Source organism: Myxine glutinosa, chromosome 2 (assembly GCF_964187855.1).
Source record: "Myxine glutinosa chromosome 2, kmMyxGlut1.1, whole genome shotgun sequence".
Lineage (NCBI taxonomy): Eukaryota > Metazoa > Chordata > Myxini > Myxiniformes > Myxinidae > Myxine > Myxine glutinosa.
The window spans coordinates 116,873,941-116,901,812 of record NC_136262.1 but is presented as its reverse complement, the minus strand read 5'-3'; the positions used below and the strand labels follow the sequence as shown (position 1 = coordinate 116,901,812).

At 46.5% G+C, this 27,872-nt stretch overlaps 1 protein-coding gene across 2 annotated transcripts in view; it reads right to left on the bottom strand.

The window, feature by feature from the left end:
- Positions 1 to 27,872, bottom strand: part of LOC137421361 (neural cell adhesion molecule 2) — a 150,563-nt gene that overhangs the window by 72,141 nt on the left and 50,550 nt on the right. For both annotated transcript variants that reach the window (XR_013622342.1, XM_068107345.2), the window contains exons 4-9: positions 26,671 to 26,808; positions 25,634 to 25,771; positions 20,891 to 21,005; positions 20,543 to 20,676; positions 9,844 to 9,974; positions 2,788 to 2,932 (exon numbers count right to left, since the gene is read on the bottom strand). Coding sequence is in view for 1 of the 2 variants with exons in the window: in XM_068107345.2 (XP_067963446.2) it covers positions 2,788 to 2,932; positions 9,844 to 9,974; positions 20,543 to 20,676; positions 20,891 to 21,005; positions 25,634 to 25,771; positions 26,671 to 26,808 (801 nt within the window). In the remaining variant the exon portion in view is untranslated. The remainder of the gene's footprint in view (positions 1 to 2,787; positions 2,933 to 9,843; positions 9,975 to 20,542; positions 20,677 to 20,890; positions 21,006 to 25,633; positions 25,772 to 26,670; positions 26,809 to 27,872) is intronic.

The window sequence follows — 27,872 nt, the reverse complement described above, 5'->3', positions numbered from 1 at the left end:
TCATCACATGCAACGTTGTTTCAATCCAACCCGACGTTCCCAAAACATGGCGTTCATATCAACGTGATGAGGGTTACCTTAAAGTTAAAGGTAATGCTTTCTGGTACAGACACATAACAGGACCAACCAGAACAAACATCATCGTAGTCACAAAATTCCAAAAAGACAACAGGGAAGACACAGCTTTCCTTTCTATACGGTTAGTGGAGTTTGGGGGCAGTGTCCATTTCCAAAGGTGGTCTTTTACTACCCATTATGAGTGAGAAAAAGAGACAACCCTCAATACCCATTTGGGGCTCTCACACACCTGGTGGGTATATGCACTCAATATTACTCATCTTTAACTTTTTTTACTCATCCTTCAAAGCAACATTTGTGGGTTCACCCCTTCAAACGTGAAATGATGCATCAATCCATGAAGTGTCTTCATAAACTACAATGAAGTAGAAATTCCACACAAAGCCTTCAGAAAGTCATGGCGACACTTGTCGAGGACATTGAACGAGTCGTACTCATCGACTTTACACTGGGAGGAAGAACCGTCAACCTTGGACGTTACAAAATGACAACGAATCTGATCCAGGATTGCACTTTGCCTTGATGTAATGAAGCTGGAGTGGAGCGACCAAGCTGGAGTGGAGCGACCAAGCTGGAGTGGAGCGACCAAGCTGGAGTGGAGCGACCAACCTGGAGTGGAGCAACCAAGCTGGGGTGGAGCGAACAAGCTGGGGTGGAGCGACCAAGCTGGAGTGGAGCGACCAAGCTGGAGTGGAGCAACCAAGCTGGAGTGGAGCGACCAAGCTGGAGTGGAGCGACCAAGCTGAAGTGGAGCGACCAAGCTGGAGTGGAGCCACCAAGCTGGAGTGGAGCCACCAAGCTGGAGTGGAGAGACCAAGCTGGAGTGGAGCGACAATGTGGAGTGGACCCATCAAGCTGGAGTGGAGCCATCAATCTGGAGTGGCGCCATCAATCTGGAGTGGAGCCATCAATCTGGAGTGGCGCCATCAATCTGGAATGGCGCCATCAATCTGGAGTGGCGCCATCAATCTGGAGTGGCGCCATCAATCTGGAGTGGCGCCATCAATCTGGAGTGGCGCCATCAATCTGGAGTGGCGCCATCAATCTGGAGTGGCGCCATCAATCTGGAGTGGCGCCATCAATCTGGAGTGGCGCCATCAATCTGGAGTGGCGCCATCAATCTGGAGTGGCGCCATCAATCTGGAGTGGCGCCATCAATGTGGAGTGGCGCCATCAAGCTGGAGTGGAGCGTTCAATGTGGAGTGGAGCGTTCAATGTGGAGTGGAGCCATAAAGCTGGAGTGGAACCATCAAGCTGCAGTGGAGCAATCAATGTGGAGTGGAGCCATCAAGCTGGAGTGGAGCGATCAATGTAGAGTGGAGCCATAAAGCTGGAGTGGAACCATCAAGCTGCAGTGGAGCAATCAATGTGGAGTGGAGCCATCAAGCTGGAGTGGAGCGATCAATGTAGAGTGGAGCCATAAAGCTGGAGTGGAACCATCAATGTGGAGTGGAGGCATCAAGCTGGAGTGGAGCGATCAATGTGGAGTGGAGCCATCAATGTGGAGTGGAGCCATCAACGCGGAGTGGAGCCATCAATGTGGAGTGGAGCCATCAATGTGGAGTGGAGCCATCAATGTGGAGTGGAGCCATCAATGTGGAGTGAGGCCATCAATGTGGAGTGGGGTGATCAATGTGGAGTGGGGCCATCAATGTGGAGTGGAGCCATAAAACTGGAGTGGAACCATCAAGCTGGAGTGGAGCAATCAATGTGGAGTGGAGCCATCAAGCTGGAGTGGAGCGATCAATGTGGAGTGGAGCGATCAATGTGGAGTGGAGCCATCAATGTGGAGTGGAGCGATCAATGTGGAGTGGAGCCATCAATGTGGTGTGGAGCCATCAATGTAGAGTGGAGCCATCAAGCTGGAGTGGAGCCATCAAGCTGGAGTGGAGCCATCAAGCTGGAGTGGAGCCATCAAGCTGGAGTGGAGCCATCAATGTGGAGTGGAGCCATCTATGTGGAGTGGAGCCATCTATGTGGAGTGGAGCCATAAAGCTGGAGTGGAGCGATCAATATGGAGTGGAAACATCAAGCTGGAGTGGAACAATCAAGCTGGAGTGGAACAATCAAGCTGGAGTGGAACAATCAAGCTGGAGTGGAACAATCAAGCTGGAGTGGAACAATCAAGCTGGAGTGGAACAATCAAGCTGGAGTGGAGCAATCAATGTGGAGTGGAACCATCAAGCTGGAGTGGAGCGATTTAGTAAGAAAAAAAAATGCACATCCAACAAATGGTTTCATCATGTGGACAAAGTTTCAGGTCTGACGATTCAACCTCTGAATAGTCTTCAACTGGGACTAAGGATCATACATCCGGCAAGTTCAACACACCTTGAGCACCATACCCAAGGTACCTTATAGCACCACACACCACATTTTGCTTAACCAAACAACACAACATACACACACCTCAGCCATAGTCCCCACCTCGCCCCCCACTACCCATTCCGTCCTTTCCCAACCCCTCCAAATATTCCATCTCTCACCTTTCCCTCTCTCTCTCTGAAAATGCTCCATGGAACTGTGAAGTTTAAGAGGATTTTATGATGGAAACCTTGGATCCGATCCTTCGTCCACGTGACTAATTTAGTGATAGGACGCGCCTTGTGTTTCCTTAATATATTTCCCAGCTGCACCACATTCTTTCCCTCATTGTACACAATGTTTCACCACAAATCAATCACACAAATGTGTGGTGCACTAACATACAGTGTACGTTTAAGTAGGCCACTCGACTGTCCTCTCCATGTCCGTTGTCTGCAGAGCAGTTGAAGAAACCTAAAAACTTCTTGTTAGCCCGAAAGGCCACCATGGATTCCTTTTTGTTGTTCTGAATATGTACACCAGGTATTCCCTGCACAGAAACACGAGTGAAAAGGTGTGAGTGAATACATGGCCTTGCCTTAAAGGTTTGTGCGTGTCGGTAGTTGTGTCCACAAACACAAACTGGTTCAAATTACCCATTAAATTAGATGACATTTTAATTACCCATTAAATTACATGACATTTTAATTACCCATTAAATTACATGACATTTTAATAACCCATTAAATTACATGACATATTAATTACCCATTAAATTAGATGACATTTTAATTACCCATTAAATTAGATGACATTTTAATTACCCATTAAATTACATGACATTTTAATTAACCATTTTTACATGACATTTTAATTACCCATTAAATTAGATGACATTTTAATTACCCATTAAATTACATGACATTTTAATTAACCATTTTTACATGACATTTTAATTACCCATTAAATTAGATGACATTTTAATTACCCATTAAATTACATGACATTTTAATTACGGTACCCATTAAATTACATGACATTTTAATTCCCCATTAAATTAGATGACATTTTAATTACCCATTAAATTAGATGACATTTTAATTACCCATTAAATTACATGACATTTTAATTACCCATTAAATTAGATGACATTTTAATTACCCATTAAATTACATGACATTTTAATTACCCATTAAATAAGATGACATTTTAATTTTAATTGTTTCAGCATCATTGGCATCTCCCACGATGAAGCTAACTCCAAGGGCCTCTCACTCACTCATTAAAGTGGAGCGGGCAGGTTGGTGGTCTTTCCGTCTTCTACCGACTCCTCTCTGGCCTTGCCCCCCCCAGCTCTCTCTGGGCTCTGTCCCGCAAATATTCCTACAGGTCGCACAAGATCTGCCTGCAACCCTCTTATGGTTAAACTGCCAAAATCAAGACTCTCTGCTCACCTTCACTCCTTCATTCCTCTTTTCTCCCGCCTCTGGAACAAACTCCCTCACTCTCTTCAATCCCACTCCACCCTCCAGGTCTTTAAAACAGCTGTTCACCACCATCTCTTATCTTCCCCCATCCATAACCTTGATCTTTTCTACCCCTGCTAATTTCACCCCAATTCCACTTTTTTGAAATACCAACTTCTGTCCTGGAAGTCCTTGGTGTCCTTGTGTTTTATACTTCTCCCTCCCCCCCCCCCACCCCTTCCCACGCCTCCTCCCCCCAAGCCCTCTCCCTTCCACACATCTCCCTGCTCTCAAATGTTGTGTTTGTGTGCTTCCCCTTCTCTCCCCATCTTGTCTTCCGCTCCCTCTTTTTATATATTTTGTTTGTCTGGTTGATTTGTTTGTGAAGTAAATGTTAGCTCTTTCACGAGCCTCGATTCAGTGTACAAAAAAAAAAAAATAAAAAAAAAAAAATTACCCATTAAATTAGATGCCTTTTTAATTATCCAATAAATTAGATGACATTTTAATTACCCATTAAATTAGATGCCATTTTAATTACCCAGTAAATTACATGACATTTTAATTACCCATTAAATTACATGACATTTTAATTAACCATTAAATTACATGACATTTTAATTACCCATTAAATTACATTACATTTTAATTACCCATTAAATTAGATGACATTTTAATTACCCATTAAATTCCATGACATTTTAATTACCCATTAAATTACATGACATTTTAATTACCCATTAAATTACATGACATTTTAATTACCCATTAAATTAGATGACATTTTAATTACCCATGAAATAAGATGACATTTTAATTACCCATTAAATTACATGACATTTTAATTACCCATTAAATTAGATGACATTTTAATTACCCATTAAATTAGATGACATTTTAATTGCCCATTAAATTACATGACATTTTAATTACCCATTAAATTACATGACATTTTAATTACCCATTAAATTACATGACATTTTAATTACCCATTAAATTAGATGACATTTTAATTACCCATTAAATTAGATGACATTTTAATTACCCATTAAATTAGATGACATTTTAATTACCCATTAAATTACATGACATTTTAATTAACCATTAAATTACATGACATTTTAATTACCCATTAAATTACATGACATTTTAATTACCCATTAAATTACATGACATTTTAATTACGGTACCCATTAAATTACATGACATTTTAATTACCCATTTAATTAGATGACATTTTAATTACCCATTAAATTACATGACATTTTAATTACCCATTAAATTAGATGACATTTTAATTACCCATTAAATTAGATGACATTTTAATTACCCATTAAATTAGATGACATTTTAATTACCCATTAAATTACATGACATTTTAATTAACCATTAAATTACATGACATTTTAATTACCCATTAAATTACATGACATTTTAATTACCCATTAAATTACATGACATTTTAATTACGGTACCCATTAAATTACATGACATTTTAATTACCCATTTAATTAGATGACATTTTAATTACCCATTAAATTAGATGACATTTTAATTATCCATTAAATTACTTGACATTTTAATTACCCATTAAATTGGATGACATTTTAATTACCCATTAAATTACATGACATTTTAATTACCCATTAAATTAGATGACATTTTATTTACCCATTAAATTAGATGCCTTTTTAATTACCCAATAAATTACATGACATTTTAATTACCCATTAAATTAGATGACATTTTAAGTACCCATTAAATTACATGACATTTTAATTACCCATTAAATTACATGACATTTTAATTACCCATTAAATGACATGACATTTTATTTACCCAATAAATTAGATGACATTTTAATTACCCATTAAATTACATGACATTTTAATTACCCATTAAATTACATGACATTTTAATTACGGTACCCATTAAATTACATGACATTTTAATTACCCATTAAATTAGATGACATTTTAATTACCCATTAAATTAGATGACATTTTAATTACCAATTAAATTACATGACATTTTAATTACCCATTAAATTACATGACATTTTAATTACCCATTAAATTACATGACATTTTAATTACCCATTAAATTACATGACATTTTGATTACCCATTAAATTACATGACAATTTAAATACCCATTAAATTACATAACAATTTAATTACCCATTAAATTACATGACATTTTAATTACCCATTAAATTACATGATATTTTAATTACCTATTAAATTACATGACATTTTGATTACCCATTAAATTACATGACAATTTAAATACCCATTAAATTACATAACATTTTAATTACCCATTAAATTCGATGACATTTTAATTACCCATTAAATTACATGATATTTTAATTACCTATTAAATTACATGACATTTTAATTACCCATTAAATTACATGACATTTTAATTACCCATTAAATTACATGACATTTTAATTACCCATTAAATTACATGACATTTTAATTACCCATTAAATTACATGACATTTTAATTACCCATTAAATTACATGACATTTTGATTACCCATTAAATTACATGACAATTTAAATACCCATTAAATTACATGACAATTTAAATACCCATTAAATTACATAACAATTTAATTACCCATTAAATTACATGACATTTTAATTACCCATTAAAAGATGCCCTGAGGGAACATTACGATGCAAGGAGGGCAGGCATAAAATCACCTCCATGAAGGTCATTAGTGAGCCAGCTGGGTATTTCTAACAATTATTCAATACTGTATTAAACTTATTCCTTCCCCTGAATGGATTTAATTTCCAGATGATTTGAACCAAAATTCTTAATATCCCATTCTGCTACTTTAATTACAGTCATTCAATTTTAACTCGGACCGCCTGAATTACTCATCCGACGTCCAACCCACCACCCAACTACAACAGTACAATTAGTGTCCAATCCACTAAAATACACAACAATCCAATTAGTGTCCAATCCACTAAAATACACCACCACAATCCAATTAGTGTCCAATACACTAAGATACACTACCACAACCCAATTAGTGTCCAATCCACTAAAATACACGACAACAATCCAATTAGTGTCCAATCCAGTACTCAACACGACACTACAACAATCCAATTAGTGTCCAATCCACTAAAATACACCATAACAATCCAATTAGTGTCCAATCCACTCAAATACACTACAACAATCCAATTAGTGTCCAATCCAGTACTCAACACGACACTACAACAATCCAATTAGTGTCCAATCCACTAAAATACACTACCACAATCCAATTAGTGTCCAATCCACTAAAATACACGACAACAATCCAATTCGTGTCCAATCCACTAAAATACACGGCCACAATCCAATTAGTGTCCAATCCACTAAAATACACTACCACAATCCAATTAGTATCCAATCCACTAAAATACACTACCACAATCCAATTAGTGTCCAATCCACTAAAATACACTACCACAATCCAATTAGTGTCCAATCCACTAAAATACACCACAACAATCCAATTAGTGTCCAATCCACTAAAATACACTACCACAATCCAATTAGTGTCCAATGCACTAAAATACACGACCACAATCCAATTAGTGTCCAATCCAGTAAAATACACGACCACAATCCAATTAGTGTCCAATCCACTAAAATACACTACCACAATCCAATTAGTGTCCAATCCACTAAAATACACCACAACAATCCAATTAGTGTCCAATCCACTAAAATACACTACCACAATCCAATTAGTATCCAATCCACTAAAATACACTACCACAATCCAATTAGTGTCCAATCCACTAAAATACACTACCACAATCCAATTAGTGTCCAATCCACTAAAATACACGACCACAATCCAATTGGTGTCCAATCCACTAAAATACACGACAACAATCCAATTAGTGTCCAATGCACTGAAATACACTACCACAATCCAATTAGTGTCCAATCCACTAAAATACACTACCACAATCCAATTAGTGTCCAATCCACTAAAATACACTACCACAATCCAATTAGTGTCCAATCCACAAAAATACACTACGACAATCCAATTAGTGTCCAATCCACTAAAATACACCACAACAATCCAATTAGTGTCCAATCCACTAAAATACACTACCACAATCCAATTAGTGTCCAATCCACTAAAATACACTACCACAATCCAATTAGTGTCCAATCCACTAAAATACACGACAACAATCCAATTAGTGTCCAATCCACTAAAATACACGACCACAATCCAATTAATGTCCAATCCACTAAAATACACGACCACAATCTAATTAGTGTCCAATCCACTAAAATACACGACCACAATCCAATTAATGTCCAATCCACTAAAATACACGACCACAATCCAATTAGTGTCCAATCCACTAAAATACACGACCACAATCCAATTCGTGTCCAATCCACTAAAATACACTACCACAATCCAATTAGTGTCCAATCCACTAAAATACACCACAACAATCCAATTAGTGTCCAATCCACTAAAATACACTACCACAATCCAATTAGTGTCCAATCCACTAAAATACACTACAACAATCCAATTAGTGTCCAATCCACTAAAATACACGACCACAATCCAATTAATGTCCAATCCACTAAATTACACTACCATAATCCAATGAGTGTTTCAAATTTCAAAAAATTGAAATAGATATTCAATAAATGCAACAGGTGTGGGGTCCAGTTGGCTAAGAATGGGGTTCAGGTGGCCAGAAAGGGATGGGTGTGAGTGTTCAGGAATGGGTGTGTGTCCAGGGATCGGTGTGTGTCCAGGGATGGGTGTGTGTCCAGGGATGGGCGTGTGTCCAGGGATGGGCGTGTGTCCAGGGATGGGCGTGAGTGTCCAGGGATGGGCGTGAGTGTCCAGGGATGGGCATGAAGGTCCAGATATGGGCGTGAGTGTCCAGATATGGGCGTGAGTGTCCAGATATGGGTGTGAGTGTCCAGGAATGGGTGTGAGTGTCCAGGGGATGGGTGTGAGTGTCCACTGTCCAGGGATGGGTGTGAGTGTCCAGAGATGGGTGTGAGTGTCCAGAGATGGGTGTGTGTCCAGGGGATGGGTGTGAGTGTCCAGATTTGGGCGTGAGTGTCCAGGGATGGGTGTGAGTGTCCACTGTCCAGGGATGGGTGTGAGTTTCCAGAGATGGGTGTGAGTGTCCAGAGATGGGTGTGAGTGTCCAGAGATGGGTGTGAGTGTGGAGAGATGGGTGTGTGTGTCCAGGAATGGGGTGTGAGTGTCCAGGAATGGGGTGTGATTGTCCAGGAATGGGTGTGAGTGTCCAGGAATGTGTGTGAGTGTCCAGAGATGGGTGTGAGTGTCCAGAGATGGGTGTGAGTGTCCAGAGATGGGTGTGAGTGTCCAGGGATGGGTGTGTGTCCAGGGATGGGTGTGAGTGTCCAGGAATGGGGTGTGAGTGTCCAGGAATGGGGTGTGAGTGTCCAGAGATGGGTGTGAGTGTCCATAGATGGGTGTGAGTGTCCAGAGATGGGTGTGAGTGTCCAGGAATGGGGTGTGAGTGTCCAGGAATGGGGTATGATTGTCCAGGAATGGGGTGTGAGTGTCGAGAGATGGGTGTGAGTGTCCAGAGATTGGTGTGAATGTCCAGGAATGGGGTGTGAGCAGGGGCGCCACCAGGGATTTTGGGCCCCATGAAAAGATATCACAATGGGCCCCTATGAAGAACGTGCGCACATTTTTACCTAATGTTCTCATAATTTTTAGGGCCCCTGTCAGTGCAGGGCCCTTGGAATCATCCTAACTCCCCCCCCCCCCCCCCCTTACGGCGCCCCTGGGTGTGAGTGTCCAGAGATGGGTGTGGATGTCCAGGAATGGTGTGTGAGTGGCCAGGTATGGGTGTGGATGTCCAGGAATGGTGTGTGAGTGGCCAGGTATGGTGTGTGAGTGGCCAGGTATGGTGTGTGAGTGGCCAGGTATGGTGTGTGAGTGGCCAGGTACCTTTTCTAAAGGCATTCCATTGTGTTCCCAGGTAATTTTGGGAGCCGGGTGCCCGGCCACCTCACACCGAAGACTGACTCTCTGTCCCTCTGTAACCGTCATATTCTCCAGGCGAAGAACCTTGGCCGGAACTGGGGTCGAAGACACAGATTGATTACCAGGTAAAATAGGTATTCACATTAACAATTCCAATTACCATAGGTGATGTAGGCAGCTTTTCCCTGTTGTAGATTTATAAATAATTCAACCCAAAAGTGGTGGTATAGAAGACGAACCAGCCATGCTAACAAAAATGTGAACGTACACCCCAGCAGCACTACCGCAGTGTATATTACTTGAATGGCAAATGGATTACGAGATGAAATTTCCAGTGGAGACGTAACCAGGTGAGGCCGTGACAAAACGTATCAAAAACGAGCTTTGCTAAAGCTCCATGTGCAAGTCAGGCTGTGACGACTCGCATTATTATTATTATTATTATCAGGTGTTGATTCGTTTTCGTACCAAGTTTTATAAGTGCCCATTGAATTATCCGCTGACCATAAGATTCCATCACCCATGGGAATTCATCACAATTGACTCAGTTTTTCAACTGTTTTGAGCCAATCAGTGACGAGTTAACAAAGGAGTCTTGTATTTTTGCTCCACCGAAGGGTAAAGCCTGTTACATCAGCACCTTGTGATCCAGGCAAACACATTAATGTAGCGGTTACCGCTGGATGCACACAATCGCCTTGCACCAGCCAGAACACGGCCAGACGCGCCTCTCCCAGGCATGCCCGGACTCACTGTTCCCGGGCACGCCCGAACCTCCCGGGCACGCCCGGTCTCGTCTTTCCCGGGCTCGCCCAGAGCGTCCGGGCATGCCCGCTATCGCCTTTCCAGGGCTCGCCCAGAGCGTCCGGGCATGCCCGCTATCGCCTTTCCAGGGCTCGCCCAGAGCGTCCGGGCATGCCCGCTCTCGCCTTTCCAGTGCTCGTCCAGAGCGCCCGGGCACGCCCAGCCTCGACTTGCCAGGCCGCAGCCAAACACGCCCGGGCAGGTCCACACTCGCCTTTCCAAGGCTCGCCCTTGACACCCGGGCATGCCCGGTATAGCTTTTGCCGGGCAAACTTCCCGACATAAATGTGTATATATATTGCTGCCCGATAAACGGGCTTTTGGTCAGAATACCTGAGCTGTTTTGTTTCAATAAAGCAACTCGGCCGAATTCCGTCTTTGGTCGCGTCAATTCTTTCGACTCGCGTTGGAGTGCAGTTCCTTCACTGGTGACCTACCGACATGGACACGGCAGTGACTCTTAAACTGTCTACCTTCTGGGAGGCTCACGCGGCTGTTTGGTTCGCCCAGGCGGACTCCCAGTTCGCCCTGCGAGGCATCACCGCGGACGACACCCGCTTCCACCACGTCGTGGCAGCGCTCGGTTCCGCCACCGCGGCCCGCGCCCTGAGCCTCCTCGAGCACCCGCCGGCTGCCGACAAGTATGACGCGCTGAAGACGCTCCTCCTCGACGCTTTCGCCCTCTCGCCGGCGGCACGCGCACGGCGCCTGCTCGACCTGCCCGAGCTCGGCGACACGCGCCCGTCCGAGCGTATGGACTATATGCTCTCGTTGCTCGGTGAGCACTCTCCGGATTTTCTGTTCCGCGAGTTGTTCCTTCGCCAGCTGCCTCACCCGGTACGCCTCGCCCTGGCTGGCACGTCGATCACCGATCCGCGCGCCCTTGCCAGGGAAGCCGATAAGATCTCCTCGACGGGCCAACACATCGGCGCGGCTACCTGGAGCCTGCCGCCGTCCGAGGCGACGCCCACGATGCCCGAGCGCCCTGCGCGGTTGGAGGCCGAACTGCCGGTGAAACTGGCGGCCGCCACGCCGCACCGACCGCTTCCGACACGACGGCCGGGGCCTCCACCTGACCAGGCGTGGTGTTATTACCACGCCAGGTTCGGACACAAGGCTCGGACGTGCCGACCCCCGTGCACTTTCGGCAAGTCGGGAAACGGCCGGGCCGGCGTTCATTCCCAGCCATGAGCGCCGGCCACTCGGGCAACTTGCTTTTTATTCGGGACAAAGCGTCCGGGCGGCGTTTCCTTTGTGACACCGGCGCCCAACTGAGCGTCATACCCGCCTCCGAGCAGGACAGGCGGGACGCCGTTTGCGGCCCCTCTTTGGTCGCTGCTAATGGCTCGGCCATACGCACTTTCGGCCCGCGCAACGTCACCCTCTGCTTCGGCAGCCAGCGCTTTCAGTGGACCTTTGTGACCGCCTGCGTCCCCATGGCTTTGCTGGGCGCCGACTTCCTCTGCGCGCACAGGCTGCTGGTCGACGTCAAACGTCGTCGCCTTGTCAATGCCGAGACCTTCAGCTCCCTGGCGTGCACGATGAGCAGCTCCGCGCCGACCGAACTGGCGTGCGCCCTCCCGACGGCGAACGAGTTTGCTCGCCTGCTCGCGGAATTCCCGGCCCTCACACGGCCGACATTTTCGGCCGTCGCAGTGCGGCATGGGATCGAGCACCACATACCCACTACGGGCCCGCCGGTCTACGCCAGGGCCCGCCGCCTCGACACGGCCAAGCTCGCCATGGCAAAGGCCGAGTTCGACGCGTTGGAGCACCTCGGCATCGTGCGGCGCTCCAATAGCGCGTGGGCCTCACCACTGCACATCGTGCCAAAGCCGGGGGGTGGATGGCGCCCGTGTGGCGACTACCGCCGCCTCAACGACGCTACCACCCCCGACAGGTACCCGATCCCGCACATCCAGGACTTTTCCGCCCGTTTGGCGGGACGGGTCATATTTTCCAAAATTGACCTGATACGGGGATACCACCAGGTACCTGTCCGGGCGGCCGACGTCCCGAAGACGGCCGTCATCACGCCGTTCGGCCTGTTCGAATTTTTGAGGATGCCGTTTGGCCTCAAGAACGCGGCCCAGGCGTTCCAGCGCTTAATGGACGGCGTGCTGCGCGACCTGCCATTACTTTTCGTCTACCTGGACGACATCCTCGTCGCCAGCACGTCCCGCGCCGAGCACCTCCTCCACCTCCGAACACTGTTCGGTCGCCTCAGCGAGCACGGCTTAATTGTCAACCCGGCCAAATGCCACTTCGGCACGACGACCGTTGACTTTTTGGGCCACCGCATCACCAAGACCAGGGCCGTGCCGCTGCCGACCAAGGTCGAGGCCATCACCACGTTCCCGCGTCCCTGTTCCATCAAGGCCCTACATGAGTTCCTCGGCATGGTGAATTTTTATCACCGATTCGTGCCCCGCGCTGCTCAGCTCATGCGGCCCCTTTACGAGGCCCTCCGGGGCAAGCCGGCCAAGCATGACATCGTTTGGTCCGCGGCCATGGACGCGGCTTTCGCGAGCGCAAAACGGGCCCTCGCCGACGCAACGCTGCTGGCTCACCCGGTGCTCAACGCGCCCATCGCCCTCACTACGGACGCCTCCAACTACGCGGTGGGCGCCGTCCATTAACAATGGGTGGACGGGGTTTGGCAGCCACTCGCTTTTTTCAGCCGGCAGCTCCGGCCGAACGAGTTAAAATACAGCACGTTCGACCGCGAGCTGCTCGGTCTATTCCTGGCCGTTCGCCATTTCCGACACCTCCTGGAGGGCCGCCCGTTCACGGCTTTCGTCGACCACAAGCCGTTGGTCTACGCAATGGCCAAAGTCACGGAGCCGTGGTCGGCCCGCCAGCAGCGCCACCTCTCCGCCGTGTCGGAATTCACCACGGACATCCGGCACGTCGCCGGCAAAGACAACGCTGTGGCCGACTGTCTTTCTCGGGCCAGCGCGAACGCGGTCCACCTCGGCGTGGACTTCGCACTCATGGCGGCCGACCAGACCACCGACACCTCGGTGCAGGCCCTCCGGGCGGCGGACATGGGCCTCCGCCTGGCCAACATCCCCTTCGCGGGCACCGTCCTGCTCTGCGACGTCACCCAGGGCCAGCCTCGCCCCATCGTGCCCGTTTCCTGGCAGCGCCGCATCTTCGCCTCCATCCACGGCCTTTCTCACCCGGGCCGGAAAGCTTCTCAGAAGCTGGTGTCGGCGCGTTTCGTCTGGCACGGCCTTCGACGGAACGTCCGCGACTGGGCCAACGCCTGCACAGCCTGCCAGCGGGCCAAGGTCCACCGCCACACCCAGGCCCCGCTGGCACCTTTCACCGTGCCTGCACGGCGTTTCGACCACGTCCATGTGGACCTGGTGGGTCCCCTGCCCCCATCGCGGGGGTTCACCCACCTGCTCACCATGGTGGACAGGACCACCAGGTGGCCGGAGGCCGTGCCCCTCACCTCCACCACCACCGCCGACGTGGCGCAGGCGTTCATCGCCACCTGGGTCGCGCGCTTCGGCGCACCGGCGGACATCTCGTCCGACCGCGGCCCACAGTTCACGTCCGAACTTTGGGGCGCGGTCGCCCGCTCGTTGGGGGTCATGCTGCACCGCACCACGGCCTACCACCCCCAAGCCAACGGGTTGTGCGAGCGGTTTCACCGCTCCATGAAGGCCGCACTCATGGCCGGCCTTCAGGACGACGGTTGGACCGACCGGCTGCCGTGGGTCCTTTTGGGCCTCCGCACGGCCCCCAAGGAGGACCTCCGGGCGTCCGCCGCCGAGCTCGTCTACGGCCAGCCGCTCCACGTCCCGGGCGAGTTCGTGCCCGACGCTACCAGTCCCTGGTCCGCCGCACACCAGCGCTCGGACCTCCAGGAGGCCGCCCAACGATTTGCCCCCGTGCCAACGTCCCGCCACGGTGGCCCCAAGTCCTACGTCCCCCCGGCGCTTCGCACAGCGGAGTATGTCTTTGTGCATCATGACGCGCACCGGGGGCCACTCCGGCCGCCGTACGACGGGCCCTTCCGGGTCCTGCGATGGGGCGACAAGTCCTTTGTCGTCGACGTTGGCGGCCGGTCGGACCGGATCTCTGTGGATCGCCTCAAACCGGCGCACATGGACGTCGACCGACCACCATGGTTGGCCCTTCCTCCGCGGCGAGGCCGCCCCCCGTCCACAGTTCCCCCCGCTCGACCACCCACCACCACGTCGGACCCCTCCCCACGATCCTCCAGGGGTCGCTTTGGCCGGGTCATCCAGACCCCCCTTAAATTGACCCTGCCGGTGCAGGTCGATTCTGGAGGGGCGTGTGTAGCGGTTACCGCTGGATGCACACAATCGCCTTGCACCGGCCAGAACACGGCCAGACGCGCCTCTCCCGGGCATGCCCGGACTCACTGTTCCCGGGCACGCCCGAACCTCCCGGGCACGCCCGGTCTCGTCTTTCCCGGGCATGCCCGCTCTCGCCTTTCCAGGGCTCGCCCAGAGCGTCCGGGCATGCCCGCTATCGCCTTTCCAGGGCTCGCCCAGAGCGTCCGGGCATGCCCGCTATCGCCTTTCCAGGGCTCGCCCAGAGCGTCCGGGCATGCCCGCTATCGCCTTTCCAGGGCTCGCGCAGAGCGTCCGGGCATGCCCGCTCTCGCCTTTCCAGTGCTCGTCCAGAGCGCCCGGGCACGCCCAGCCTCGACTTGCCAGGCCGCAGCCAAACACGCCCGGGCAGGTCCAGACTCGCCTTTCCAAGGCTCGCCCTTGACACCCGGGCATGCCCGGTATAGCTTTTGCCGGGCAAACTTCCCGACATAAATGTGTATATATATTGCTGCCCGATAAACGGGCTTTTGGTCAGAATACCTGAGCTGTTTTGTTTCAATAAAGCAACTCGGACGAATTCCGTCTTTGGTCGCGTCAATTCTTTCGACTCGCGTTGGAGCGCAGCTCCTTCATTAACACATTAACAGGTTAACATTAACAGGTTTTGTGATCTGTGATAGTTAACACAAACCATTATATTTGTTGTTTTCATTCTCTTTTGCTGCCAACACAGACTGCTAGTTCTGTGCTGGAATTACTACCTTTTTGAGCTAACCTGCTCACAGACAGACAAACAAACAGGAGTGAATGCCTAACCTCAGTCAACCTTCGGTGGTGGTGATAATAAATACAATAAAAACACAACCAATTGATTAACTCTCACTTAACCAGCACAGACTACCAACTACCATCACTTCCCCTCAAAAAAAGGGATGAATGGGGAAATATTGATTGTTCATTCGTGCATGCGTTATGTATGATCAATGGTGCACGTCACAAAACTCACACTTAACAAATCTCATACATCACAAAACTCACCCGTCACAAAACTCACCCGTCAGAAAACTCACCCGTCACAAAACTCACCCCGTCACAAAACTCACCCGTCACAAAACTCACCCCGTCACAAAAACCCACACGTCACAAAACTCACCCCGTCATAAAACTCACCCCGTCACAAAACTCACCCCGTCACAAAACTCACCCACCACTAAACTCACCCGTCACAAAACTCACCCGTCACAAAACTCACCCGTCGCAAATTTCACATTGCACAAAACTCACCCGTCACGAAACTCACCCCATCACAAAACTCACCCGTAACAAAACCTACCCGTCACAAAACTCACCCGTCGCAAATTTCACATGGCACAAAACTCACCCGTCAGGAAACTCACCTCATCACAAAACTCACCCGTAACAAAAGTTACTCGTCACAAAACTCACCCGTCACAAAACTCACCCGTCGCAAATTTCACATGGCACAAAACTCACCCGTCACAAAACTCACCCACCACTAAACTCACCCGTCACAAAACTCACCCGTCACAAAACTCACCCGTCGCAAATTTCACATGGCACAAAACTCACCCGTCAGGAAACTCACCCCATCACAAAACTCACCCGTAACAAAACTTACTCGTCACAAAACTCACCCGTCACAAAACTCACCCGTCACAAAACTCACCCATAACAAATCTCACCTTCACAAAACTCACCCATCACAAAACTCACCCGTCACAAAACTCACCCGTCACAAAACACCCGTGACAAAGTTACTTTGCAATGTTTTTGTCTCACAGCGATGCACATACGGCGTTCAAAATGTTTAACAAACGGGAATTTCACAATATTCCAAAACACGTCAACATTTGTTTATTACGGCGTCGCATGCATGGAAATGCCGTGTATAACAGCGTTTGTCTGTGTCCCCACACATGCACACCAATCAGAGCTGAGGATCTGGTCACATGATGGGGAACAGCTTTTAGTAACCATTACAGTTGCATATTTTACTAAAAGGAAATATTACACCTGTGGAACGTTTTGGGGTTCCAGCAGGTGTCGTAAGGTAGGTAGGAGGTTGCAGAAATTCCTCAATATAATTATGATTTTGAAATGCGGATCGACACGGAGTTTGCTCCCGAAACCGGAAGTGAACAAATGATAACAGTTCTCTGGTTTGATAATATCTCAATATAATCGTGATTTATCATTATATTTTGATATATTAATACTACAATATTAATTTGTGATTGGAATGATGAATGATGCGATTTGGAATGAAATTATAGAGAACGTGACGTCAATGCCTGACGTTTGAGTGAAAGAGGCACAGGAATGTGGAGTTTATTGGTTCATTTGCCATTCGCCGTTTTTTTTAAATCCAAGTCATTCACGAACCGGCTGCCCATGTCTGAAATCAAAAACATTTAATACTTACATTAATTGCTAACTGGTATATACAGTATACATATATACTGTATATAAGTATATATAGTTAATAATGTTGTCTTGAACTGTTGTTAGTATCTCGTTTATAGAAGCTTTTGAAGTTTGAACGCCCCTTGCATGATGAGCACATGTACAGCCAATGCTCAGTGTCTCCGATAATGAGGAAAGAAAACAGAACAAGTAAGTACCCATAATTCCTTCGATAATTGCTACTCGGGTGGGTTGCTTCGAGATCTTATCCCATCATCTGAGATATTGCTTAAAAGGCCAGAGAGCTGTTATCGAGCTCAAGCTTTCCCTCTCAGGGCCTCTAATTCAACCGCTCCCCTCCTCATCCTCTTCACCCACCACTCCCACCTCACCTCCGACCTCACCTCACACCACTCCCACCTCACCTACCACTCCCATTGTCCTTTACTCATCCCATGCTGAATCCCAGTAGCATTTAACTACACCTTCTCACTCACCACCCACTGCCAGCCTCTCCAGTCTCCACCCACCACCGACCACCCCCCCATTGCCCTTTACCTGACCCACACCTAATCCCAGTAGAATCTCATACACATGACTGTACTACCACCGAGTCAAAACACAATCATAATTCTCTCCCACATTTAAAAAAAACTTGATCTTGGAAAAACAAACACAGGGCAATGAGTTGGAAGGGAAAAACAGGGATTTAAATTGGATTATTTAATTACATTTCATCAGAGCATGGCGAGGAAATGCCAAACTTAGCGAGAATGTTGTATTGTTATGATGATTTGTGTCTGCCACTGGTTATATTTACTTTTGTAGACAAAATCCAGACTCAAGGAAGAGTGAGATTACAGAGAATGTTTCAGTAATTCCACTGAAAAAGTGAAATATATTTATCAAAGCACTGGTGTTGGCTTAGCGGTTAGGGTGCCGGCTTGGGATCCTAGGATCCTGAGTTTGAATCCTGGTCGATCGCTGAATTAACGCCAAGGGGTTGACTCAGCCTGTCATCCTTCCAAGGTCCGCAAATTGAGTACCAGCTTTCTGGGATGAATGATCCTGGTGTGTACCCCGATTTAGAATAGGTACACCGTATCCCTGCGCATGGTAAAAGGTGACCAAGGGTTGGCGTCAGGAAGGGCATCCGGCCATAAAAAAAACATTGCCTCAAACAGGGAACCATGATTGTCATGGGGTCTGCAAGGCTAACCCCCGCTCTAGCGGGGAAAATGGCCTTAAAAGGATCATTCATTCATTCATAGTCAAAGCACTGAAACGTCAAAGCAGATGCAAAGCCCACACTTTTTATCCTTTGTAGTTTTTATCGGTGGATAATGTATAATATATAATGTATGTAAGTATGTACTGCATGTGCAGTGCCTTCAGAAAGTATTCACACCCCTTGACTTTTTCACATTTTGTTGTTACAGCCTGAATTTAAAATGGATTAAGTTGAGATTTTTTGTCACGAATCTACACATTCTAAAGTGGGGGTTTTTTTGTTTTGTTTTTACAAAATAATTAAAAATGAATACAGAAATATCTAATGTACATAAGTATTCAACCCCCTGAGTAAATGCATAATCGAAGCACCTTTGGTAGCGATTACAGCTTCGAATTTTTTGGGGTATGTCTATCAGCTTTGCACATCTGGATTTGGGGAGTTTCTCCCATTCTTCCTTCAGATTTGCTAAAGCTCTGTCAAGTTGGATGGGGAGCGTCGGTGAACAGCAATCTTCAAAGTCTTTCCACAGATTCTCAATGCGATTCAAGTCTGGGCTTTGGTTGGGCCACTCGAGGACTTTCACATTCTTGTTCTGAAGCTATCCTCCAGTGTTGCTTTGGCTGTATGCTTGGGGTCATTGTTCTGTTGGAATGTAAATCTTCGCTACAGTCGAAGGTCTTTTGCACTCTGAAGCAGGTTCCCCTCAAGGATTTGCCTGTATTTGGCCTCGTTCATTGTTCCCTTTATCCTTACAAGTCTCCCTGTCCCTACCACTGAAAAGCATCCCCATAGCATGATGCTGCCACCATCATGCTTCACTGTAAGGATGGTGTTAGATGGGTGAAGAAATGTTCATCCAAAGAGTTCAATTTTCGTCTCGTCAGACCACAGAATCTTTTACCTCATCCTCTCAGAGTGTTTCACATGTCTTTTTGCAAACTCCAGGTGTGCTGTCATGTGCCTTTCCCTCAGGAGTGGCTTCCGTCTGGCCACTCCCATAAAGCCGAGATTTGTGAAGTGCTGCAGAGACTGTTGACCTTCCGGCAGGTTCTCCCATCTCAGCCAAGGAACTCTGTAGTTCTGTCGGAGTGGTCACTGGGTTCTTGGTCACCTCCCTGACCAAGGTCATTCTTGCCCGGTTGCTCAGTTTGGTCGGAGTGCCACCTCTAGGAAGAGTCTGGGTCATGCCATATTCTTTCCATTTCCTATTGATGGAGCTCATTGTGTCCTTGCGAACTTTCAACACTTTAGAAATTGTTTTATACCCTTCCCCAGATCTATTCCTCCTCACAATTCTATATTGGAGTTCTACGGACAGTTCCTTGAACTTCATGGTGGAGTTTCTGCTCTGACATGCATTGACAACTATCGGACCTTATATAGAAAGGTGTGTTTCTTTCTAAATCATATCCAAACAAATGAGTTGGCCACAGGTGGACTCCAATCAAGTTGTGGAGGAGACATCTCAAGAATGATAAAGGGAAATTGGATGCACCTGAGCTCAATGTGGAGTGTCATAGTAAAGGGGTTGAATACTATTTACTCAAGACATTTCAGCTTTTCATTATTAATTATTTGTAAAAATTTATTTTTCTACTTTGAAAAAAAAAATCACATATTATGGGGTATTATGTGTAGATCTGTGACAAAAAGAAAAACTAAATTTAATCCATTTGAAATTCGGGCTGAAACAACAAAATGTGAAAAAGTCAAAGGGTGTGAATACTTTCTGAAAGGCCCTGTACAGTATAACACGATATATCAAAAAAGTTGTGGGTGGGTTATGACCAATCTTAGTGGAGGAGTTGGGTTATTGACAGGGAACAAACTGCTTAGATTTTGGTTAAGGTCCAGATGCAAATTCTATTTATATAATGTGAAGTCTCACCGAAAACTCTGAAATCCACAGTTGCCATGTGAGAACCCCCTTTATTTTTTGCCCGACAGGTAAGAAGACCCTCGTCTTTGACAGTCGCTGAAGCCAGGAAGAGTGCTGCACCTCTGTGTAACTCGACTTCCTGTCTGTAGACAACACAATCTGTTACAATACAGGTACACAAGGTAATGTGAACCAGAATAAATAAAAAAAATGGCAACAGAACCCGGAACATTCATCATCAAAATCCATTGGTCTCCTACTCGTACATCAAATCCCACTTCTGGCACCAATAAACGTTTTGTTTTTTAAATCTTGTAAGTCATACTTAGACCTCTGAACCTCCAAGTTCTTACTCACCTCTCCCATACCAAAGATGGAATTGGTAATCCTTTGATTATTGAGCAATAAAATTCTGCCTTCTCACCCTCCGTAACATTCAGAAATGCAGGATGCACTGACACTTCCGGGGGCACTGTTGGGATGAGGATGATTGAACAGGAAGAGGGACATCATAGGTAGTGTAGCACCTTTTTTGTTTTTCTTACTTTTCCATTCACTTCAATCGTTAGCATTTGTCAACTCTCGATTGGTGTGACGGCCTCATCAACGGTGGATCTCTACAAAGAGATCTCTTGAGCTTTTGCTTCCCAGTTTCTTAGAGGGATACTACATTTCTTTCCTGACAACCACAACATTGAACATTTCTCATCATCCCCTACTATGTTACTGCCCCCATATGATGCAGAGTAGCCTCAAGCCCCAGCAGAATCTTACTATAATTCACCAAATGTCTGTCTGTCTGTCTGTCTGTCTGTTCCCAGGTACCGCAAAAACGGCTGAACCAATCGCAACGAAATTTTGAGTGGATAATCCTGGGACCCCCTGGAGTAAAATGGCTATATTTTCTTTTCCAAATTTTCCCCCAATTTTCCAATTTTTCCAATCACGATGGAATAATATTTACCGATATGAACAGTGATGTGGCTTTTATTGAAATTCTATAAATACTCTTTAGATTTTGATGATTTGCGTGTCATATGATTTAACGGATGTTTATATAAATCGTAAAAAAAAAAAAAAAAACCTTCAATTTCTGATATTTTTCCTTTTCATTTGGGCCTCACAATTGAAGCCCCGCCCATAGGGCGGGTACCGTTGCTAGTGAAGCAAATCAAGCAAATCAGCAAATCAAGCCAAATCAAGACTCTCTGTTCACCTTCACTCTTTAATTCCTCTTTTTTCCCGCCTCTGGAACAAACTCCCTCACTCTCTTTAATCCCACTCCTCCCTCCAGGTTTATAAAACAGCTGTTCACCACCATCTCTTATCTTTCCCCATCCAAAACCTTGATCTTTTCTACCCCCGTTAATTCACCCCAAATCCACTTTTTTTGAAATACCGACTTCATTCCTGGAAGTCCTAGCTGTGTCCATGTGTTTTATACCTCCCCCCCCCCCCCTCCCATGCCTCCCCCACCCTCCCACAGATCTCCGGATGTCCCTGCTCTCTGCTGTTGTACTTGTGTGATTCCCTCTCTCTCCCCATCTTGTCTCCCGCTCCCTTTATCATGTTTTGTGTGTCCGTTTGCTTTTTATGTGATTGATGTTAGCTCTTACACGAGCCTCGATCTTGTATACAGAAAAAATAAAAAATAAAAAAAATCAATGACATGAACCTTACCTGACCATGAGATTTAAAAATTAATAAACACACAGATGAAGTATTGCGCTGGAGAAGGAAAAAGAGAATAAATAAATAGCCCCGAGTGGGCTGATGGCATCTTTTGAGGTTGTAGTTCAGACTGCTGATTTGGGGGGACCACCCCCCCTTAACATCCCCCCCCCCCCCGATACGAAATCGGAAAATGTAAGACCGAGCGATCCTGAAGTCCATCGAGTAGCAGAGCCGTATTGGGTTTCAGAGCAATCGGTTAGTAAATAAGGGATCAGTAGGGATCCGAAGTTTAGAGGGTAACACCCCCTGGGAGCCCCCATGATCCGAAAACGGAAAATCAAAGCCTGGATGATTGTGCTGGATACTGTCTTGTATTCCCACTTGTATTCCCACTTGTATTCCCACTTGTATTCCCACCTCTGGTAATTCAGAGGCAGGTGTCATGTTTCAGAAAAATCAGCCAGGTGAAAAGGGAGGAGTAGCAAAAAGAGAAAAAAGTTAACGGTTGGATGATCGGACGGATGGACGGACAGTCATCCGGACATCACAACCCATTTTAAAAAGTTCATCTCTTTGAGAATCGAGATGAGATGACATCATAATAGGACCACGGGTCCTGAAGCTCACCTGGATCAGGAGCAACAATCAATGACGTCATAAGTTATCGAAATTTTGTTCATGTGCAGAATCTGCTCATGTGGTTGGTTGAACGAAGTCCTCTCGATGCTGATTACAATGATACATGTTTTTACAGGTCATGTTTATACAGGTTGCAGGTCACGTCTTAAATAACACAAAGCAGCCATAATGGAAACCCTAACTTGCATGTGCCTGAGATGTTTGAAAAATGTACTTTTTATGTACAAGATTGAGGCTCTGTGAGTCGACATGGGGTTAAAAGGTAACGAATTTACAGGTAGGCAACAGGTGTACACAACAAGTGGGGGAATGAGGGAGGGGAAGGAGAGAAAATATGCATGTCAGACTGTTGGGGTATATAGGTAGGCCTGTTAATGGGGATAGAAAAGATTGTAGGTAAGAATGGGGAGTGACACGAGGCGGTGGTGCACCACCTGCTGAAATCCCTAAAGGAAGAGTGGGATTGAACAGATGAAGATTTAAGATTGATTCAGGATGGCTCTTCCACAAAAGGGAAGAATTCTTCAATTTATAAACAGACGTTATAAGATGATGATGAATGATGCGTATTATGAGAGATGGGTCAATTCCGGAAGAGTGGAGGACAGTGTTAATTGTGACGATATGGAAGGGGAAGGGGAATGTTCAAGATCCGGGAAGTACGAGGCATTACACTCCTTAGTCATGTCATCAAGGTGCTGGAGAGGGTTCTGGATGGGAGGATAAGGAAGAGTGTGGAGATGGAGATCGGAGAAGAGCATCGGGAGTTAGAAAGGGTAGGGGAACAACAGATGGGATGTTCGTGCTGAGACAGCTGGTGGAGAAGAGGTTGGAGGTGCAAATTGAAATGGGATTGGGATTTGTGAACCTGGAGAAGGCCTACGACACTGTCCTGAGAGAGATGGTGATGACGATTCTGAGATGGGTGGGAGTAATGGAGGCAGAAGTTAGGTTGGTGAAGGGATGTAAAAGGGAACGAAGGGAAGAGTCTTGGTTGGTCCTGGAATGTCAGAGGAGTTCAGTATGAACATCGGTTTGAGGCAGGGAAGTGCTCTCAGCGCACTCCTGTTTATCATGGTGATGGAGCTGGTAAGCAGGAAGGTAAACATGAAAGATATTCTGGGGAGGATATTGTATGCGGACGATCTGGCTGTTGTGGTGAAGAGAGGACGGGAGATGCAGGAAGTACTGGGAGAGTAGAAGAAGGCATTTGAAAAACATGGGCTGAAAATGAGCATTGAGAAGATGGAGGTGATGTGGGTCGGGCAGCAGAGAAAATAAATTAATATCAGGTTAGAGGTGAAGGAGAACAGACAAGGAAATAGGTTTGAGTATCTGGGGGGGAACAGTGACTGGGGATGGTAATTCAGAGGCAGAAGTGCGGAGGAAGATTCAGGTGGGTGTGAATGTGTGGAGGAGGGTGGAGGGTGTAATGGCAGACACAATGATTTCAAGGAGATTGAAAGGGAAGGTTCTGAGGTCGTGTGTAACGCCGGCCTACCTTTATGGTCTGGAGACGGTGGCCCTGACAGAGAGACATGAACAGAGGCTGCAGGTTTGTGAGAACAACTGGGTCAGGAGGATTGCGGGAGTGAAGAGGGTGGATAGAAGGAGAATGGATGAACTGAGAGAGGAGAATGTGTGCAGATGAGCTTGATGGGGAGATTGGTGAAATACCGGCTGAGATGGGCTGGCCATTTAGAGCGGATGGGGGAAGAGATAATGGAAAAGAGAGCGGATAGGTTGAGGGAACAAGGTCGGAGGAAAAGAGGTAGACTGCAGTTGAGATGGGAGGATTGTGTGGAGAGGGATTTCAGTAAGGTGGAGGTGGTTGGAGGGTGGAGAGAGTTGGCTGAGGGCAGTGTTGAGTGGGGGAGTATTGAGATCAAGACAGGGCAGAAGCTTGGTACCATCGGACCTCACACCTTATAAAGAGAAGAGTAGGAGAACAACTTTAGATGCATGTACCGGACATGTGGTTATGAAGGAGAGGAACGTGGTAGAGTAGGGCATGAGAGCATCAAAACTAGAATACCACTGGGTAGAGCGCACACCTCCGCTACGTGAGCTGTTTATGTTTTCTTTTTTAGTTTATGTTTATGTTTTCTTTTTCAATCCCACTGATGGGTCGGATTTGGATCTGGACCTGAACCAAAAGTTAATCGGATTGGTCTCGTCACCGAACCAACTCATCCATGGTCCACTGAGTTTTGGTATAACTCGTACACAACTTTTTCAAATATCGTGCTACGTATCGTTTTTGGCCCGATCACTCAATGGTGAAGAAACAATTTTTAAAATTCTCTGATCCGGATCTGGATCAAGATCTTCACCAAAAACAAATAATTTTGTATCCTTCTGTGGTGGATGTAACAAAAGATTGTTACATGGAAGGATTGGAGGTAGGCATGGAGTCCATACCTACAATGTGTTAACAATAATATGGACTGTGTGCTCGATCGAGTAGGTTAGATTTACACCTGTATTAGGGCCATGTCAGAGTTAAGTCGTACGTAGTATGTGCACTGAGCATCAATTTTAAAGCAGCATAGGGTAAGAAGGTCAACGTGCAAAACCTCCTGTCTACAGACGAGGCCAGGTGGAGGACTTCAGGTGAGGGGAAATGGGTATAGTACAGTAAGCTGCATCAGCGAGACCCCCTGACTTGAAAATATGCATGAATGTCAGTGGGGATAAAACTTCGGACACATTATGCATGGCAATCAATGCCGACGGACATAAGTAAATAAAAGAAATAGACGGACACGATAATACATATGAACTCACCAATGACAGACAGCTGAATGCTTGCGATTGCCAGCTCCCCCTTGTCTATTTGCATGGCCTCACAACGGTAAATGCCGGCATCAGACAGCGCGACGGAACGCACGCGCAAACACTTGTCTTCATCCATTGATACTCGGGCTGGCAGACAGAAACGAGACAAAAACTAGAACGACACTCGGTATAGCGCACACCTCCGCCAGGCTGAACAGGTTAGGTTTTTCATCCCGTTTGTAGGCCTGATCTGCATACTTTTTGAGATGTCCTGCTCACAGACAGACAAACAGACAGACAGAAAGCGGCAAAAATATTACCTCCGTCCACCTTCGGTGGTGGACGGAGGTAATGAGTTAAAAAGGCATTTACAAAAGATGGCAACTAGGAACCTCTAGGAAAATGGAAATGGCAACTAGGAAAAAAAAGCCTCCAACGGGAAAAGTCAGAATGATGAAGAGAAATACAAAAGACAAAGTAAACCCAAAATACTCACAGACAGGAACCTGACAGACAGGTGCACTCGATTACAAGAGCAGAATGAGAAAATAGACACGTGGTTCAGCTGAACCTCAGGGCAACTTCACAACCTCAGGACAATCCAAAACCTTGATCTTTTCTACCCCCGTTAATTCACCCCAGATACACTTTTTTGAAATACCGACTTCTTTCCTGGAAGTTCTTGCAGTGTCCATGTGTTTTATACCTTCCTACCCCCCCCCCCTCCCATGCCCTGCCCCAAGCCCTCTCCCTCCCACAGATCTCCCGATGTCCCTGCTCTCAAATGTTGTGCTTGTGTCCTTCCCCCTCTCTCCCCATCTTGTCTCCCGCTCCCTTTATCTTGTTTTATTTGTCTGTTTTTGTTTGTTTTGTGATTAATATTAGCTCTTTCACGAGCCTCGATCTTGTATACAAACCACCCCCCCCCCCCCCCAAAAAAAATGAAAACATTTCATTCATAAATTTTCTGCTGTGCAGTAGAGGCCAAACTGAATGAATGAAACTGGACGTGGACAAACCGAGACACGACGATGAGATGGACGTACCAGTGTTACGGATGGCTTTGTTATCGAGATACCAGGAGACAGACGGTGGAGGGTTGCCAACTGCCTTGCAGACAAGCTTGGCGTCTGAGCCTTGGAAGAAATGCTGTACCGAAGGAGCGAAGACGATTTTGACTTTTTCTGTAAAGAAGAAGACACGCACGGACGACATAGATCAATCCAGGTGCATTCGTAGTACCTGCGTTTTCTTAGATGCATTACCGATGCGAGTGGATTTATTACCTTTGCTTCCCATTTTATTGAAGTCCATTCCTATGTCATTTATCCTGGTGTTGGCTTAGCGGTTTGGGTGCCGGCTTGGGATCCTAGGATCCTGGGTTCGAATCCAGGTCAATCGCTGAGTCAACGCCAGGGGGGTTGACTCAGTCTGTCATCCTTCCGAGGTCCGCAAATTGAGTACCTGGTCACTGGTAATTCCCTGTGTGTTGCAAACTAACAGGGTTGGCGGCAGGAAGGGCATCCGGCCATAAAACATTGCTCCAAAAAAGGGACCACGGTGCCCGAAAAGGGCCAACCCCTGCTCTGTGGGGAAAATGGCCTCTAAAGGTGGTTCATTCCTATGTCATTTAGTGCACCTGTTGGTGAGTGTGAACGTCTGTGTTCAGAGATCATAAAAACATAGGATACCTGTTCCGTCGGTATCTCCGAGTACTTCAAATTTGGACTTTGGTCGATACTCGTAATTAAACTACTCAAGAGGGATATTATATTACCTTTGGAAGGTCCATGTGCCCGATCGACATTGGAAGGTGTTGTGGGAGCACATTCGTCCAATCATAGTGGACCTTTTGTATGCTAATATTGTAGACCTATTTAGGACGTGTACATAGCCAGGGCAGGAATCCCCTCCCCACTGTAACTTCCCAGTTCTGTACCTGTTCTGACCTCCCCTCCCCACTGTAACTTCCCAGTTCTGTACCTGTTCTGACCTCCCCTCCCCATTGTAACTTCCCAGTTCTGTACCTGTTCTGAGCCATCCATTGTTAACGGGACAGGCAATAATCGCCTCATCTGGAGTCTGGACCAATGGTATAGGTAATGTTTTCTTTGGTCTCCCACCTTGTGATCCCATTTGCTACCATATTGATGTTCAACACCTGCACCAATGGGATTTTCAGCACATAATTAAAGTTTGCTAACGAACGGAAATAGGTCAAAGGTCAGAGAAGAGCATAAATAGGTGA